Here is an 18066-nt window from a genome sequence, read left to right as displayed (position 1 = left end):
CCTTTTTTACACAGGGTGTCTTGAGCACTGGAAAAAAAGTTGAAAGGGGAATCCAGATACAATGAACAAAAGTTTAAATATTTTCTTTAAATCATAGTGCACTTTCTGTATCCTGTGAAGTCTCTGCTTATACAGATATATGATGCCAAAAGGCTCAGTTTACTGGGAATTTTGTTTAGGCTAAGATAAAAGTGATACATCTATCATGAATTACAGTTCTCAGGAAAGAAGTTGACTTCTAGTCCATAGCAGTGACTTTTTTGAAAAGTCACAGAATTATCAAGGTTTGAAGCCACCTTGAAGATTATTTAGTCCAACCATCAACCAAGCACCACCATAACCATCCCTAAACCCTATCCCCAAGTGCCACATCCAGAAGCCTACCCACTGAAAATAGCTGCAGTAATTCCTACACTGTTCTGTGCCTTGTGGATAGTGTAGATTTTCTAAAGGCCTAAAGTAGGATGTGATAAAGACAGATTAAGCACATCATTGGCTTTTTTTTTTACTGGTTGGCTTTTGGGTAATTTTTAACCTACCTTGTCATTTCACAGTTCTCATCTACTTGATACTTTAAACAGTGAAAAAACCCACCCAAGCTTGCATGCATAGCTGTTGTGGATTTCACTGTCTATGTTTAATTTATAAATGGTACCATTTTTTATTTTTGTTTTGTTGATTGTTAGCTCCTGTGGTGAAGCCAAAAACATTGTAACATGGCTGATCTGGTCTTATGGAGAATACAGAAATATATACTCACTAATCTTTGCTTGAAGAATTACCCAGACTTGCTTTAAACAGTAATTAAAACTCACCACTTTAGAAAACATTTGAATTGAATAGCTAAAATGTGCTTTTTTAGATGTTGTTCCGGATTCTGAGGGTGGTGTTTTATCCATTAAGATACTGACAACCTTACAGAGATTTATCTTACACTTTTTCATTGCAGCTGAAATTACTGGCAATACATAGTGACTATTATTGTTTGCTGAAAGACTTTCAAGTGCCTGCAAAGTGCTGTTACTTCAAAAGTATTAAAGAAGAGACAAAACACCCAAACCAGTGTTTACATTGTAGCAAAGAAATACTCTAAATACACAGATTTGTTTTTATAAGCCCTAAGCATTGTTGATTTGCTTTTTCTAGGACTACTACTGCTAGCAGTGTGAATGTGTGGTTTGGAAAATGCCAGTTCCCTGCTCAGTCCAAGTCTATTGAAGAACTAAACCTTTTCCAGTTCAAAGAAAAGTTACTAAAGCAGTGAAAAACATGAGGCAGAACCAAAATCTGCACATTTTAGTGATATTTCTCAGTGGCTTAAAGCAAAAAATCTGAGGAAGTTGCAGAGGGAGAAGTACAGAATGATGCTGTTGAGTACTTCTTCTTTTTTTTTTTTTTCCTCTGGTAACTGAAGGTTAAATGAGTAGCAAACAGAATGCCTTAAACAAGATTGGTATATTGATTAAAACGCTGATTTAACAGCTCGCTTTCTCCCTTTGGAAACCTGGAAAAGATAAGCCAGCTGCTGTCTAAGAGTGCTGAGTGTCCACTGAGAGTACACTATCTATCATCACAATATGGTGATGAGAGGTGTTTTATGTTTGTGTTAATTTCCCCCACTAAATCAGTAATTATTACAATCCTGTCCCTGCTGTTTACCCTGCAGCTGTTTTTCCATTTGTCGAGAGAGCGCGTGTTCTCAGAGGACCGCACACGCTTCTATGGTGCAGAAATTGTCTCTGCCCTGGACTATCTGCATTCTGGGAAGATTGTGTACCGTGATCTCAAGGTAAAAAAAGAAAGGAAAAAAAGTAATCAAATTTTTGTTTTTGCAGAGACTATGGGGACAAACACAAAGTAATTATAAAGTTGCACTATTCAGAGTTAATGTGGAAAAAAAAAATCTGTGTTCAGTTTTAAGTTCTGTGTGTGCTGGAGGAAGTTGTTTGATGTAGTAATCTCTAGATGGGTATATTCCCTGACTTTAATTTGATTATAAAATGAAACAGGGTACTGTAGTAGCAACACCTGAAGGAGATTTAAACTTCTGATCCTCATCCTCCCACCCCCTGCCCTGTTACTCATAACAACTTAGATTTCAGCACAAATCTCAAATACAATTCTCAATGTCCTGAAACAAGGGAGATGGTGAACTGGGGCAATGTGACTGCATTCTTTTTATCTCAGCAATGAGATGTTTCTGTATGCATTGGGAACATTAAAAAAAATTCAGAATACTTCAACAGAAAAAGAATTTATTTCAGCATTGATTAAAAAATTATTTTGTCTTTTGTGTCTTGGGAAAGATTCCTTTTACTGGAATGTCGTTTGTTTTAGATTTGCCAGGATATACAGTTGCCAGGTACCCTGTTACACACTATGACCATGTTATATGGACAAATAACCTCTGTTTTCAACAGGAATATTTTCTAACTTGCGTAGGAGGAACCTCTAAATTCCATGATGAGACAAATTTATTTCTGTGACAAGCCTTCAATTTAATGTACAGGAAATTGTGCTTTCCTGTTGTATATGCACAGTAGTGGAATTCATTCATGCAATCCTTTGTACAGAAACCCAGAAGAAGGAGGAATTGGTAGGCAAGTTCTGCTCAGGAAGGCAATCAGAAAAAAAATACTGGGCTACCTGTTTGTAGCAGAATCTGTTGTAATAATGTGAAATGCTGTGAAATCCTGGGGGAATATACAATTGTATGGTCAAGGAATGATAGGTGATAGTTTTTTATTTAAGTACTAAATAATAAAGAAAGAGGAGTTTGACATCATTAATCTTCTATTTTTCGTGTTGACTATTTACATTTTCTTTATAACACACTGGACCTCAACAGGAAATCTATACTTTTGATTGTATTTCAGGCTTTATGCAGACTTAGAATGACAGGGCTGTGATTGTTCTATGTTGGTATTTTCCCTACATGCCTTATAATAAGTTAAAAACCAAACCATTTTCTGTTGAGAAAAGTTGTTTAGAATGTTTTCCTTGGTTTCAGTTCTATCTGTATTTTAAGTACAGCTAATTGAAACCTTTTGGGAAAGTGATATTAGCCATTATAATGAATGCTTTCCCATTTCAAAGCAAGAATCATATGTTTAAAAAGCATACAGAGGTATAAATTCACAATTTAAGAAGTGTCCTTTGCAAGTAGACAAGGAGGAATTTACCTCAGGGGTGTTTTTACCAGTAGCTGCCCTATCCCAAATTCTGTCTATTATTGAAAAGGTTCTGAAGTTGGAGGTATTTTAAGGATTTATGGATACAGGCTGTTTTATGACAGTATAGAAAGTAAAAGGTATCTTGATCAGTGACTATCATGTGAGACCAAAGGAAACTTCTGAAGTCACTGACCTGAGATTTACTATTGTAAACTGTATTTAAGTATTAACTAATTATGTAACTTGTGTGGCAGTAAAACTGTTAAATGCTGTAATGTTTGATGCTGTATTTAATTACAAAAGAATTACATACTTTTGCAAGGAATAGCTCTTTTTTTTACAAAATTGATGTAATACATTGATCTGTCCTGTTAAGAAATACTAAGGGAATATTTTTCTCCCCAACACACAGTTAGAAAATCTAATGTTGGATAAAGATGGACACATAAAAATTACAGATTTTGGACTTTGCAAAGAAGGAATCACAGATGCAGCAACTATGAAAACATTCTGTGGTACTCCAGAATACCTGGCACCTGAGGTATGATTTAGAATATTTTCTTATAATACTGTATAAAATGTTTCCTTTCCATTTAATTTTAGACTGACAGTCTGCCTGATTAATACCCTATAGCTGTTATTCAGAATGGAATGTGCTGCTGTTCTTTGTGGTGATGGTATATGTATTGATGCTCTGCTTCTTAGTGTTTAAAAAGGCCTCTAACGTGCATTTTCCTTCTTATGTTTGCCTTCCACTCTTAAAGTTTTTATCTTCCAATGATTTCTTCAAAAATAATCTTCCATCTGTCTGTCACTTGGAACATATGATCCTGCTTAACTGAGCTGTATAACTAGCATTTATATAGCCTCAGTGGAGGCGAGGGGGAATAGGAAGGTACTGAGTTTGATGGGTTTTATCTGAATTCCCCGGTTGCAGGGAGAGGGAGTTGAAATTTTAGATATTTCTGCTAAAAGCAGTTGAGTGTGTCAACCTCCGAACTGGTTGAGGTGGGCACCAAAACTGTCTGTTTCCTAGTATGTGAGCAGAAGTGACATCCCAGAGTATGCCACCCCATCTTTCCCATTAGCTGGCACTCAGAGTGCCAGGCATCACACTCCTTAAGGATTGATAAAAAGATGAACATCAAGACATTGCTTTGGTTCCCCTTGCAGGAACTTTGATTGGAGCTCTGGTTTGGCCACTTGAGAATCTGTTGTGGAAGCTCAAGTCATCCAAGTGATCTGCTCCATTATTATTAGTGCTGACAGCTCTGCCACTGGTTCCTGCTGAAAAAAGGCAAGGGAGGCACCACCAAGATTGTGTTTTGGCCCTGCCTGGCTTCAGTCAACAGTACTGATTGTGGTCCTCAGAAATGTCATTCTGCCTTTTCTCAGGGGCTGCCAAATACAATTCCAGCAGCGATATGAAAGACAGCCTAATTTTTATTTAATTTAGCTAAGGATTCTGTGGATGCTGAATTAGCCCTTATTTCCCCTCTTGTCAGCAATCAGGATTTCTAATTGACATAGTGCACACCTCATACTGAGATAACTTTCTAGCCAAGCTAAAGGGCTTTAAAAGGCCCTTCAGTCCTACCATTTCATTGAAGAAAGTTTTAAAGAGTTTTCAGAGGGATTTCCCACCTCTTGCAGCAACTCTGCACTACAATAAAAGTCTTGTTACTACGTATTGCCTTTGAAGAACAACCTGCCTTAGTTTGAAGGGAGGAGGCACTGATTAGACACAGGTCTTCCTTCTCTTACTTTCAGCAGCACTGAACCCTCAGTAGCAGCCACAAGCCCTGGAGCCTGTTTCAATAAGCAATTTTGATTGCATTTTGTTTTTTATTCTAAACCTTGAAATTAAGGAATGTCAAACAAACAGGTACACATCACCTTCTGGATAGTGCTGGCTGGAAATTAAGATTTTAGGATGGCTAGGTACGTAGGTTTGAGTCTTTCTAAATTGCTTAAAATCCCTTTCAGTTTGCAATCACAGAGGAAATTGAAACTGCTAATACTTGGCTATAAGTCAATATGATAGGTAGAGTTACTGAATCCATTTTGGATGATAGGAAGATATTTTGATATGTTCTTTCTCCAACAGTAAAGGAAACAGCAGTATTTTTAGGAGCCACTAACTTTCTCTTCATACATCTGGTACTATCATCCTTGACTCATTTGAAAACATGTTAGCTCTCTTTCATCAAACTTGGTTTTAGACACTCAGCGCAAGTTACTTGATCCAGTTTGCTTTTCTGCTCTCTTGAAGCCCCAGTTCTCTGCTCTACCTCCCATTATGAGTGTTTTTGGAGACCTGCCCTGTAAAAATCTGTTTAGAAGGAAATTGACTCTTCATTAACCTTGGGAACAAGGAAACTCATTCCCTTTTCCCTCAGAGAGGTTACTGATATGGCATGAGAATACTCAACATCTTTAGGAGGATAGCTGCTCACCTGAGACAATTGTACCTATTTTTGTCAGGGCAGCTGACTGAAGAAGGGACCATCAAGAGCCTGGGTCCTCCAGTCTGTTTGTGAACATGCTTCAGAGAACCAATGCTCAAAAATCACTTCTCTTTGCAGTTCAGGCCACAGAAATAATTTTCAGGCGCCAAAGATTTACTGCCTTGTGGCAAACTTCAGAGCATGAGAGCCTGATGTTACCACTGGACTTTAATCTTGTTACCACGCTGAATTCCTGCCTGTCTATCCCAAGACAGATGGCAGCATGTACTTATGTCTTGCCTGGTCATGGTAGGTTTAAAGGCAGATACCTTTCAGCCTTTCTTTAGTGGCAAGATATTAATTCTCCAGTTATATGGGGAAATCTATCCATCATCTGTCCTTTTAATAATATCTTTGCATCCTTTGTTTTCATCTGTGTCAGCTGTGATGGATGCATCCCTTCTTCAGGTTTTTACTTCAGTTTTCCATGTACTTCCTGGCTGCTGATAGAGAACACTAGATTAGCAACTTGTTTAACGCACCTGGGCAACCTGGGACTGCTGCCTACCACCCCAGGAACACTGCACTGATGGGAATCTATATCCAGCCTCAAAACTGACTTAATATTTCCTTTTGTACTAATTGTGGTTTCGGTTCCAAACTTGGTTTCCCCAATGCCTTTTGCACCATTGTTTGATATATGGAGTCCTCCTTACTATTCCATCTTTTTGCAAAAACTAGGTTGCCGATGCTTCCAACAGTAAGAGAGGAAAGTAGCTAAGACAGATTAAGGTATATTTCCTCCTTGCATGGCAGTGTCTGATGTGAAGGTATCTCTGTGGATTGATACAGAATTATTATCCAGGGCAATTTCAGAATTACTCTTGATGAGTAAATGATCCTACCTGTTGCTGCATTTTCCTCACAGACCTTCTGTTTCTGGGATCAAAATAGTCCTTCTGACCCTCTGTTGAATAGACTTTTTCATCTCACATTGATAGGGCCTGACCTCTCATATAGGACCTGACACTGACTGTGTAGATAATTAGGAGATCTAGAAAAATGCTCCTGTCCATGCAGAGATCAAATGGATGATGTGCCACAGAAAAAAAAAACCAAAACTGTAATGAACTTGCCAAGTTAGAGTCAATTTGCATCTGTGGAGATAGAATTCTGGACCATCACTGATTTATCATTTGTGAAACCCATATGGAAGTTAATGAGTACCTTCACCACACACTGAGCTGTTCAAGGTATGCAGGGCTTCTGGCTAAGTGGTCCATAGGTGCATCCCCTAGCCCTTCCCTGATATCCAACACCAGTTTTCTATGGTCTAAAGAAAATTAAAATAGCATGGACTGTGTTCATCTTGTATCACTATGTGCTGAGCATAAAATACAGTAGGGGTATGAACACATCCTCTGGGAAGAAAATAGTTGCCACTGCCAAATAGCAAGGCTTATATTTGTTAGCAGTACAGATGTACATTTGTCACACTTATTGAAAAATGAGCAAGTAACTTTTTGTTTGTGAAATTATATAGTTTTTTTGAGAATAATTTGGTTGTATAATAGTGAAATTACCCTTATCATCTGCTGTAGAACTAACCCAAGCCTAATTTTTTGTGTATGTTTAAGTGTAGAGGTAGTAGTTAATAATTCCCTCGGCTGTAAGAATCTGTGACATCCCCCATTTGAAAGGTATAAAATGTTACAATTTCTCACTTAGCAGTTTTTCAAGACAAAGAAACTATTTCTTAAAAGTCTGTTTCCATTGTTATTCTTCAAGGTAAGCTGTCACACTAGGGATCATTGAGGTGTCAGAAAATATTTGTAGATCCAATGAGAAAAAGATGAATTGTGATCCCATTTAGGTAACACAGATGTATGCTTGATTTTTTTTTTCCCAAACAATGCTTCTTTTGCTGTTTTGGAGTGGCAAAGGTAGGACAGGACCACATGTCTTTTACAGGCAGTATCACTTGCTTAAAAAAGAAAGAATAAAACTGAGGAGAGTACTTGTAAATATACCTGTGAGTCTTTTAAGAGCAGTTTGGATTTTGATAGTTTTCAGTTGACTGTCAAGGATGAGACCTGATAAGAAAGATACAGACTAGTACAGACTCCCTTTAACAGAACATTCAGGAAATGAAGCTACTTGGGCAGAGAAGTAAAATTTCTTTGGGGTCTGATCATTTATAAGGATGTTTCCTTGGATGAGGTAACAGTTTCTGGATCTCTGTATTTCAGTTCAAGTTCATAGGACTAAGTGCACAGTCTTTGTTATAGGAGAGCAGTCAAATGTGGTACTAAGCTTTGGTGTCATGGGAGAGACAAGCTTTAAATACCAGAAATTACTTTTGAAGTTTTAAATCTTTCTAATAACAGAAGAGAAGTTGTTTTGACTCTGAACAAGTCTGTAAGGGACTTCACTGATGTCATTCAAATGACTCTTAAAAGATGTAGGTGATCAGTGATGTGTAGGTCTATTCTAATAACAGGGAAAATGGAAGGATATAATTATATTTTATTGGCATAAAAACACAGACTAGGTGGATGAATATGTATAAAAATGGTTCATATGTACAGATTAGATGGATGCATTCCTATAAGAACAGTTGCATTTTATTTAAAAAAGCAAACTATTTCTATATAGTTTATGCAGTTACAGTCACTCAAGGGTATGTGACACTGAACAAGAAAGGAGCAGATTCATAGCCTTTACCCCTAGACAGAAGATGTGCATGTCCTGTAACTTATTTTAAAGTAAGACCTGTGAGGATTAAGGAAATATTAAGATCAATTATACAATGCTTATTTGCCCAGTGTTTGTTTTTTTTTTTTTTTTTTTTTAGTGATTGGTATTCTAAAAATGGGAACGAGAGAGAGTTCATGTGTAATCAATCATTTCCTGAGTTTTATCTCGGAGGACTGAACAATAGAACTCTTATCAAGAGGCAGCTGCTGTCTCTCCTCACACTGCATGTAATTTCTTACTTACAGCTGTTCCTCTTGGGAAGGATGTGGCTTTGATATAGTCTAGAACCTGGCCATCAAAGTTCTATGACTGATTTCAGCAAGGGAAAGCAGGCATGCTTATAACAAGAAAACCCAAACTTTTCCATGTTTTCAGGAACTGAAGTGAATTTTCTAAGATTGTTGTGTTATATACAGATTACAAGAAGCTGACAATAGAGTCAGGAAAAGCATTTTGTCACTTGTGCAGCTATACATTTATTTTTGTTCTTTTAACACCTGCTTGGATTGGATCAGGATATTTGCCAAAGGCAATCTGATAATCTTTTGGAGTGAGACTATGATGATCTACCATGTAACTTGTCTGATACAACTTGAAACTAAGTGCTGTGTGTGTGGGCAGAGAGGGAACGGCTGAAATGCACCGAGACAAGCTAACAAGGGGGATGGGTGCTTCCAGGTTTTGCAGGCACCATGACAAGGCATTGTTCTTATCAGGGATTTTAATGCAGATAGGAGTTGCAATAATAGCAGTGTTAAAGAAGAGCTCCTTGAAGTGCCGGGAGAAGCAGGAAGGCACTTGTTTGCAAACAGTTTGATGAAAGCAGTCAGCACTGTGGGTAAACTGAGGCAGGCCAGTTGAGAGATATCAGCTAAGGTGAGAGTGTTAAAACTTCAGCTCACTCTGCTACAGAGAAAATGAAGTTGCATGGGTAGTGCAGCTGAAGCCTCTTTCCCCTCTTTCCCTTCTTTCACCTTTTTCCCTTTTTCTCCCTCTTTCCCCTTTTTTTCCCTTTTCTTATGGGATAGAGAAAAGAATTTGAGTACACTGAAGGAGGACAGTAAGGGAAGCTAACAGGAGGGAAAGGAAATTAATGAAATGAATGTAATGATGTCACAGGTAGAGTGATAGATCAGAAAACACAGATTAGAGATTAGAAATTTTGTAATGGGGAAAAATATTATTTTGGGCAGGAAAGAGAGTTTGGAATAAAGATGATTATGTTATTTTGTTTATCTTTTCTAAGTAGGAACTGGTAAGGTATGTTGCAGGGAGACACAAATGCCAGGAGGAATTGATGAGCAACTTGAAACTGAAGAGAAGCTTACTGAAGAGTTGTTTGGTTAGAAATATAGAGGAACCGAAGGACAGAATAATTTTTGTCGTGACTTATGCAATTTCCTTTTAATCTCTTTGTCTGTTAAATTTCATTTGAATTTGAGGATAATTGAGGTATCAAAGTAATGTGCTTTTTGAAGTTCTATGCAACTTTTTATAAATAGTAGGTATGTGCCATTATTTTCCACCTCTAGAAGTAGTGGATGGAAAAGGGAATTTGTGGAAATGGCATAAATTAAGAGAACGCTGCTGTTAAGGTGTTGCAACATGGATATGCATTCACAAGGTTTTAAGACAGGTGTGAACTCCTAAGACTTGAAGAAAAAGAGGCAGTGGAAGAGAAGCTTTATGTTGAGCTCAGTTTCCCACTTTTCTCTAGAGGGCAAGTTCTCACTCATATTTTGTTACCACTGGTAAGCACTAATGGAAGATTGATTGTTAGGGTTTATCTAGGGGAAGGGACAGTTCTTGTTTTTATTGTGCTTCTTTTTATTTTGTTCACTTTCTTTAATGTAAACTCCTTCTTTAGAGGAAGGACAATGACACACTCTACCAAACTGTCTGCATTGATAAAACCATACTGGTATTCTGGTTCATATGTTTTTGCTGAAGACCTGATAGGCATGTATTGGTGCTGCTCTAAAAAAATGGAAAAGAGTTCTGTATGACATTTTCATAAAGTGAGGTTGATGCATTTTTAGAGAAGTGGAGGTAAGTTTGTCTCTCCAGCTTTAGTCCTGTTTTGTTTTTTTTCCTGTGAAAACTGTATTGGGAAGTGCATTTACAAGCAGAAATGCTGTGTCATAGCACGATAGAGTCCTGGAAACAGACACCTCTGTCAGTCAGCTTTTGTGCAGTGATGGCATTTTCCAATTACTCTTCACCTAAAGCTGGAAGCAGGATCTGCTGCATAGTTAAGGAATTGTATGTCTATGCATTTCTACCCTTGGCATAGTGTCTTTGCTTCTCCAGTCATTTTCTATGAGATTTCTTACACCCTTGTAAATATGAGAGTCCTTTATGCTTGTCCTGTGGTAGCTTGGAGAGAAGACTCAGGCTGTGCCTGTCCAGAAGTAGGCTGCTTGCAGCATCTTATCCTGTGCCTCGGGCAACATTGTGCAGACAGACTCAGTCAAGAGGGATGTGTGAACTCGTGTGGATATATTTCTGGGTTTTGTTCCTCCCTTTCAATACAATCTTTTTAGTGCTGAGCTAATTATGTAGTCTCAGTTTTACTGTTGAGTTAGAGTACCTGATCAACTTTCCAACTGTAAAACAGTTTGAAAATCAAATGTAGCTTACATGCAAGACCCAACAAAATTAGAAGTGTTAAGTACGTTTTGGCAGTTCACTTTTATTATGCCCAGTCCTCAAATGTACCAGCAGACAATCATCTGAATGTTAGTTATTTTTCACATGCTTATGTGATCACACAAAAAGTACATGCTAAAAAGAAGCAGATGGTGACAGATGGGGAAGGTTGAATAAGGTGGTTTTGGAAACCTAGAAAAATGCACTTCTGTAATAGTGTAAAAATAAAAATTCTTTGATCGCCAAGTTAGAATGAACAAAATAGAGTGCCCTCCCCACCACCCCCCCGAGAAAAAACTCAATCCAAAACTTTACTGATGAAAAGAAATGGAACCTGTGAGTGTTCAATATATATTTAGCAGAGTATGTTGTATAGTGTTGTTTTGTCCAAGGATAGAACGTTAATTTTTATCAGCCAGAGACTTAGAAAGGTGGTGGTTTTATTCTTTCTTTCTTTTAAAATGATGAATTCAAATCAATTGTGTTCCATGCTCAAAGAATGCTGTCAAAAAGGTCATTCTTTATAATAATACACTGGCAGTATTGCAGGTTATGATAATATTTTTCTTCTGATGTCACAAAAAGCTTTTAACCCTCTTATTGTAATGGTAAATAAATTACATGTGTAATGAGGATAACTGTAGGACCAGAGCTAATTTGTAGCAGGCAGCATTACCTCTTTCTCATACAAGCAAATGTAAAGCTAAGTAAATAGAGAAGGTCTAGTCAACAACAAAAAACCAATCTTTTGTGTGGACCCCATCTAAGGACGTGCTTTACTATGAGGGTTCAAGGTTTGCTTATTCATTTGCATTAATTTAATGAAATCTCAACATTTGTATCTATTGAGTCATATTAAAAAAAATCTTTTAAAAAAATTCAATGACGAGATCTATTTTATTCCATAAAATAATAAAGTATCTAACCTGATGAATATTAATTGCCAAGTCTTCTACCAACACAGATGAGATAATTATTTTTTCTTTTTGTGTTTCAGTAGGTGTTTGTCAACTTACAGTATGAGGTGTTACTGTTTCCTGGTGTGGCAGAATGCTCTGCTTAAAAACCAAAAAACCTCAACTTCTGATAACCTGTTCTGATTTTCTTGGAAGTATAGTTAGTTTGCTCAGTACCTGAACAGTGTAGTTATGCTGTTGTGTTTTGCTTAACTGATTTTTCTTTTGGCTTCAGAAGGGTGGTTGAAATTTATTTTCTCTGTGTTTACATAGATGCTTCATGCATAATCTGATTCTTAGCAAAGGCACAATAGAATTTATTTTACCTGTGGAAGAGTGGTTTAGTGTTGGCTTGTGCTCTTGAACAGCTGTCTGTTGTATATTTGGCAACATTTTGTTCCTGGGTGGGGACCAGTGAAGGGGGGGTGAGGAGGAATAGCATCTATGCCTGAAAATATTTTCCCTTCTGATTTATGGGAGATTCACAATATGGAATTTTCTCTTTACACTAGAGTTTCAAGCCCCAGATTATTTTTTTTCATTGTGAGGAAATGAAAATGCAAGAAGTTGTTTTACCTTGAAGTGCTCGGAGCTCATGAAAATTCAAATTTGGTCTTTTTTTTGGTTTGGCTATCACTTACCATGTTTTAGTGTCCCACATTCTGCCATCTCTATGATCCTAAATCATCAAAAATGCTGGTGACTTGAATTTCAGCACTTTTCTCAGCTTGGTATTGCCAGTGGGCCCTTGGGATGGAAATGATGAAAGGTAGAGAAGGCAGGGTATCCAGAGCAGAACATCATTTATTGGCAATAACTGTTACCAAGATCAAAACCTGGGGAGCATTTAGATGAGGGTAGGAAAGCTTTGCTTTGTTACACGGACAGAAGAATTGCTGCAATGTCAGATGAATTAGCTCAAAAATTAGACTTTCTCCTGGAAGCAGATAACCAATAATGTGATAAGAATTTGCATTTTCATGCTACCTGGGTAATCTCACCAGTCACAACAATCGGTTGTCCACATGCAGTATCAGACTTCTCAAGGGAAAAGATGTAAAAATATGCAAAAATAATGAAACAAACAGTAGCTCAACACTGCCCGTAAACAAACTTTTGTATTCAAACCAGAACTTTAAAGCAGAGAGCAATTTTCTAACAAAACACTTCTTTTTTTTGGTAAAAAAATGTAAAGACTGTCCAATAACATTGCTTAAAGCTTAATTTTCATTTAATCAATAGAAACATTATTTCCATCTCAGCAAAAGCCTTTAGTTTTTCTGAGAGTAATGAAGCATAAACAAAAGCTGAACAAATGCCTTTTAACATCAGTAAATATTCAAAATAATTTCAGGAAGAAAGAGCAACTAGAAAGACATATCACAGTGTTGTCATTATTTATTACTTTTTACATGTCTTGCATCCTATGGCAGTGTATGTTTTAGAGACTATTGCTAGTGCAGTGATAATCAATACAGATATGAGCAGGTCTGCAGATTTTCTTCTAATGGCAGAGTGGGTAGAGTTGTGAGAGACGAGTGCCATCTTTTTGTAGACTGAAATTCTATTTTCCTTTTATTTGCTTCCCTCCTATGAAAGATGTCTTTTGAGAGGTCTTTTTAATGTGATGTGGTTGTTTTCTTGGCTTTTTTTTCCCCCCAGTGTTACCATTGGTTTCTTACAGCCCTTGTTAGAATACTCCTTTTCATGTGCAGTAACTTAACTACTTTTTTCTTTTCTTTTCTTTTTTTAAAGTTTGAATTCTACTGAAATCTGTCTCTTCTGGGAGGTTAAGTGCATTAATTAAGAGTATTGCATGCTCTTTACCCCAGGAAGCTTTGCTTAATTCACATTTATACCAGAATATATTCTTTCTAATACAGCAAACAAACAAAAAAAATTTGGTTTGCTATGTCTTTTTTTTGGATTACATAACAAAAATCTAGGTGAGATGGGCGAAATCTCAAATGTAAAAATGTAAGAGGAAGATAGTTTACATTAGGGCCAGGAGTAAAAAAAATGTGCAAACTAGATACAAAATGGAGAAAAACTACCTGCAAAAATTAGAGCAGTGGAAAATCTCAGCTATTTCCCAGGGTATCTATAACCTTGACATTTTGTCTTTTCAGCTGTGTATAATAAAACCAGTAAGCATTCATTTAAGTGGTTTTTTAACTATTGATGCAGCAGCACTTCACTTTTCATACCGAGATACAGTTATAGTAACTGAATTGTATAATTCTTGGTGAACATACCCTTCTGCAGGATGGATTTTCATACATGTGGGTAAAAGTCTGTGTCTACAAAGAAGTGTACATTACCTTTGTTTGTTAGTGTTAGATTGTAAACTTTCTCATTGTCTTAGTTGTTACCACAGTTGATAGAAAGTCCCAGCAAATACACTTTCTAACTTCTGTTGAAGAATATGTGGATGAGTATTTGTTAACAGACCAACAACTAAAGCAATACAAATGTGTGAAGGATTGCCAGGAATGCTTAAGGAGCATACACTCCACCTGAACTGTAAGGTTAATTGAAAACAGTTTTTCCTCTCTTAAATTAACAGTACATTGGTGTATCCAAGTTCTCAGTTTTCTTTCACAACATAGGTGTGCAGGCAGTTTGTTTGGATGTTTAAATATTTTCCCATCTGTTCTGTCAAAATTATTGATTGAGCAACAAGTTACTTGTAATGTCCTATCTAAAGGTCTATATCTGATGGATTAGGAGAAGCATTAACAGGTCAAAAATTTAATGGCTTTTATAGTAAGTTGCCTTGATTACTTAGCACAAAGTATGAGTCCAATATTTTGATATTGTTCTTCTAGAGATAAAACCCAATGCTAACAACCCTTTGCATAGGATTGACAATGAATTTTACGAAGGCTTTCATGCTCAAGGTGGCTGCTTAATTTGTCTGTGTTTGCAGAGTCCAGAAGTTACAGCAACTAATGACCATTCAGAGGTGTGTGGGAAATACAGCTCTGGATGCTGTGAATTTCTTCTGCATAATCAAAAATCTTCCAGACTCTGCTCCTCGGGGATGTTGTATTTCAGGAAAATGCAATAAAGACAGGATTAAGGGATTTCCTACATTGAGCTCAGTTTGTCTGAGGTAGTCGCACCTTGCTCAGTGTTCTGTCATTAGTAAATTATAGGAGAATTCTAGTTTCCACCCAGGTCAAGTGGAAGTACATGACTGACTTAAAAGGTTCTGGACTTCACCTGTTATACTGCTGGCTCACCTCCTAAAATACTTATTTTCACAGAAGCTTGTAAAAGCATTGTGTATGTATCAACTTCTCTTTGGCATTCAGTTGTCTGCTTCCTATATCTCTGCCCCAAGCCCTTGTAAATAGGAGTTTGCAGATGTGTCTCACGCTGTTGCTTCCAAAATAACTTTCACCTCTTAGCTACTGAAGCAATAAAGATAATAAAAGATATATTTTCGCTGGTTTTCACCATAAAATTAAATGGACATCAAATTCTGTGGACTGTATGTGGCTCTTAAAGGAGTGAGATGAGTAAAGCAAAGGACCTGGAGATGTATTGACTAATAAACCTAAAGATTAAAATCTACAGCCACTGGTGAAATAAAGGAAGAAGTCATTTCTGTGGGTTTGGTTTTCTGAGAAAGAGAAAACTTCCAGTGGTAGTAACAATCTTTTTTTCAAGTACAAGACAGTGGGCTTCTCAGCATTGGGGAATAGATGAGTTAGTGCATTTTTTGGTCAATAAATGTAAATACAGAGCATTTTTCTTCATTGATCTGTAATTACTTGCCAAAAAAAAATTATTATGTGTAAGGGAAAAACTTATTGAATTACTGTGATCTTAGCAATCCTGCAGTGTTTGTGTTGTCTTAATCATCACAAAGGCAAAGGTTGGTCTGTGAGCTGAATTGTTTATTTTGTACGTAGGGCTTTACAGACGGCTCTGTGTACAAAGCACTGTCCCATTGTATACTCGGTCACTGCCAGTAATGCTCTCCAGACACCCCAAGGTGTGCAGAGACAGTGGAATCACTAAGGAATACTTTGTTTTCCCTTGTTTACTGCTATCTCAGTAAATTGAAAAATTTTACTGTATTATTTGTATTGTTGGCGTTTTGAGCACAATACAAATGAAAATTTTAAGGTAAAATAAATAGCTCTCCCTCAGCTGAAGCGCTAATGTTGTCCAAATCCTCTAAAAGATCCATAAAAGCACTGAATTACCTGCAAATGCCTGGCAGCAGATGCCTGGCTAATGTTTCTTTCTTGTTAGAAAGTGTGTGTGTTACTTAACCTTTTGCATATTTATATAAGAAGAGAAAATACAAACTTCAGTGGCACCTCTGCAGCTGTTTTTAAAAGCACCTGTATAAACCCAGGCTGTGTCCTTGCACTGCTGGCGTAGGTGTGAGATAGAGGAGCTGCAATGCCTGTAAAAACTGTACTGGTTTCAGTGCAGCAATGAGTTTATGCCCTCTTTGGAACCCTGTTATACTGCTGGAGTTCTTTAGAGAAATGTGGCTTGGGAAGAGAAGCAGGGCCTCAATCTTCACCCTAAGTGAGCACAGCTGCTACAGCTGTCTGTGTGTGCAGGAAGAGCTGGCAGAGGCACTGTAACTTCTGTGTCAGTGTAACTTTGGGGCAGAGATTGGCAAGCAGTTCTTTCTGCAGCAATGCCACACCTGATGCTGCCCATGTTCTCACTTGTGCTACTGCAACTGTTCACATGGCAATTGAGTGGCTTAAGTCAGAAAACTTGATTCAGGTGAAAAAGAATTTAGGGTGAAAATTTTTCCCCATTTTTTTTCTAATGTCTGATGTAGTGTGTTGCATAGTTTTGACAAGGTAAGGGAAGCTGTGGTGAGAGAACAGAAACAAGAGCCTGGATTAGGCTGGCACTGCCTCTGAAAGAACCAGATGTTGAGGTAGAGCCCTGAAAACAAGTGGAGTAAGATTTCCCCAAGTTGAAAAATGATGGCAATTTTTTGAGTTTTATTTCCCATGATCTGTGGTATCATCCAGACTGAGGTACAGTCAGTACACCTGCTTTGCTCAGTGATGGGAGGTCATTTGGGTACAGTGATTGTGTCAGGGGTGGATGACAGTAAATGTTATCCACACACTGATGTCATATTGTGCTGGAGCTCTTGTCTCCTAAGACCTCACCTAGATCTTGGCTTGGATTTTGGCGCTGTGTGTATGTGAAGAGGTCGAAGGAAGGGAAATCATAAATCTGAATTATGTGGCTATTTAATCATATTTTGTGGAAGAAAACAAGTAAGTCCAAGTGTGTGGAAACACACCTAACTTGAGTATGTAGTCAGGGTAGGTGCTCTTTCTGAGCTCCTGAGTTCTGTGTGATCCTTGTGTTGTACTGCCAGGAAATACCAATTGCTTTACAGCAGATACAGAGTGGTTGACCTTGCACCCTCTACAATGGTTTTGCTGGGCCTGCTGCGGGTCCTGCTGTGACCATGAAGCGTTTGGGATGTTAGTGCAGGACATTTGAGGGTCCCTATAGCAAGGGACAAGCACTGGCTAGTGGTGGAGGCAGCTCTTAAGGCAGCACACAGAGTCAAAGATCAAACTTTCCATGGTGTCGGTGTCTGGCTGGGTGCTTAGAGTGGTACCCCACACGTACAAGGATATCCCACAGCTACTGGAAGGAGAGCAGTATCACTCCTCACAACCAAAGGAGGCTTTTCTAAAAGCACTTATCTACTTCATGGTGGGCAAAAGATTGACTTATTTGTAGGTACAAAGCCTGCAGCTACATGTCATGTTCATTTTAGCACTGAGTTGAAGCTTTCTTGACCTATGTTCAGTGTAATTAAAACCAAATCCTTCAAATCCAAGGACTATTTGGAAAGGATTCTGTAATGCTAGGGCAGTGTGTACAGACATGTTCTCATGCCTGCCCTAACTGCACAGATTAGCTTGTAGGAGCTGCTGGACTCCAGCACTTCACTTCCATTGATTTGACACAGTCTACAAATCCTGGAGATTCTAAACACCATGAAGATTTGAAATTACTTAAAGGAAATAATAGTGTACCTTCACTGTGAATGCATTGTGCACAATTTTATTACAT

The 18066-nt window shown here is 37.7% G+C and overlaps 1 protein-coding gene across 3 annotated transcripts in view; it reads left to right on the top strand.

Moving 5' to 3' along the window:
- AKT3 (AKT serine/threonine kinase 3) overlaps positions 1-18066 on the top strand; it is a 151716-nt gene that overhangs the window by 109618 nt on the left and 24032 nt on the right. For all 3 annotated transcript variants that reach the window (XM_041477149.1, XM_041477148.1, XM_041477150.1), the window contains exons 9-10: positions 1667-1789; positions 3586-3714. In XM_041477149.1, the coding sequence (XP_041333083.1) occupies positions 1667-1789; positions 3586-3714 (252 nt within the window). The remainder of the gene's footprint in view (positions 1-1666; positions 1790-3585; positions 3715-18066) is intronic.

Source organism: Pyrgilauda ruficollis, unplaced genomic scaffold (assembly GCF_017590135.1).
Source record: "Pyrgilauda ruficollis isolate IOZ18807 unplaced genomic scaffold, ASM1759013v1 scaffold4, whole genome shotgun sequence".
Lineage (NCBI taxonomy): Eukaryota > Metazoa > Chordata > Aves > Passeriformes > Passeridae > Pyrgilauda > Pyrgilauda ruficollis.
This window is presented reverse-complemented; position numbering and strand designations above follow the sequence as displayed.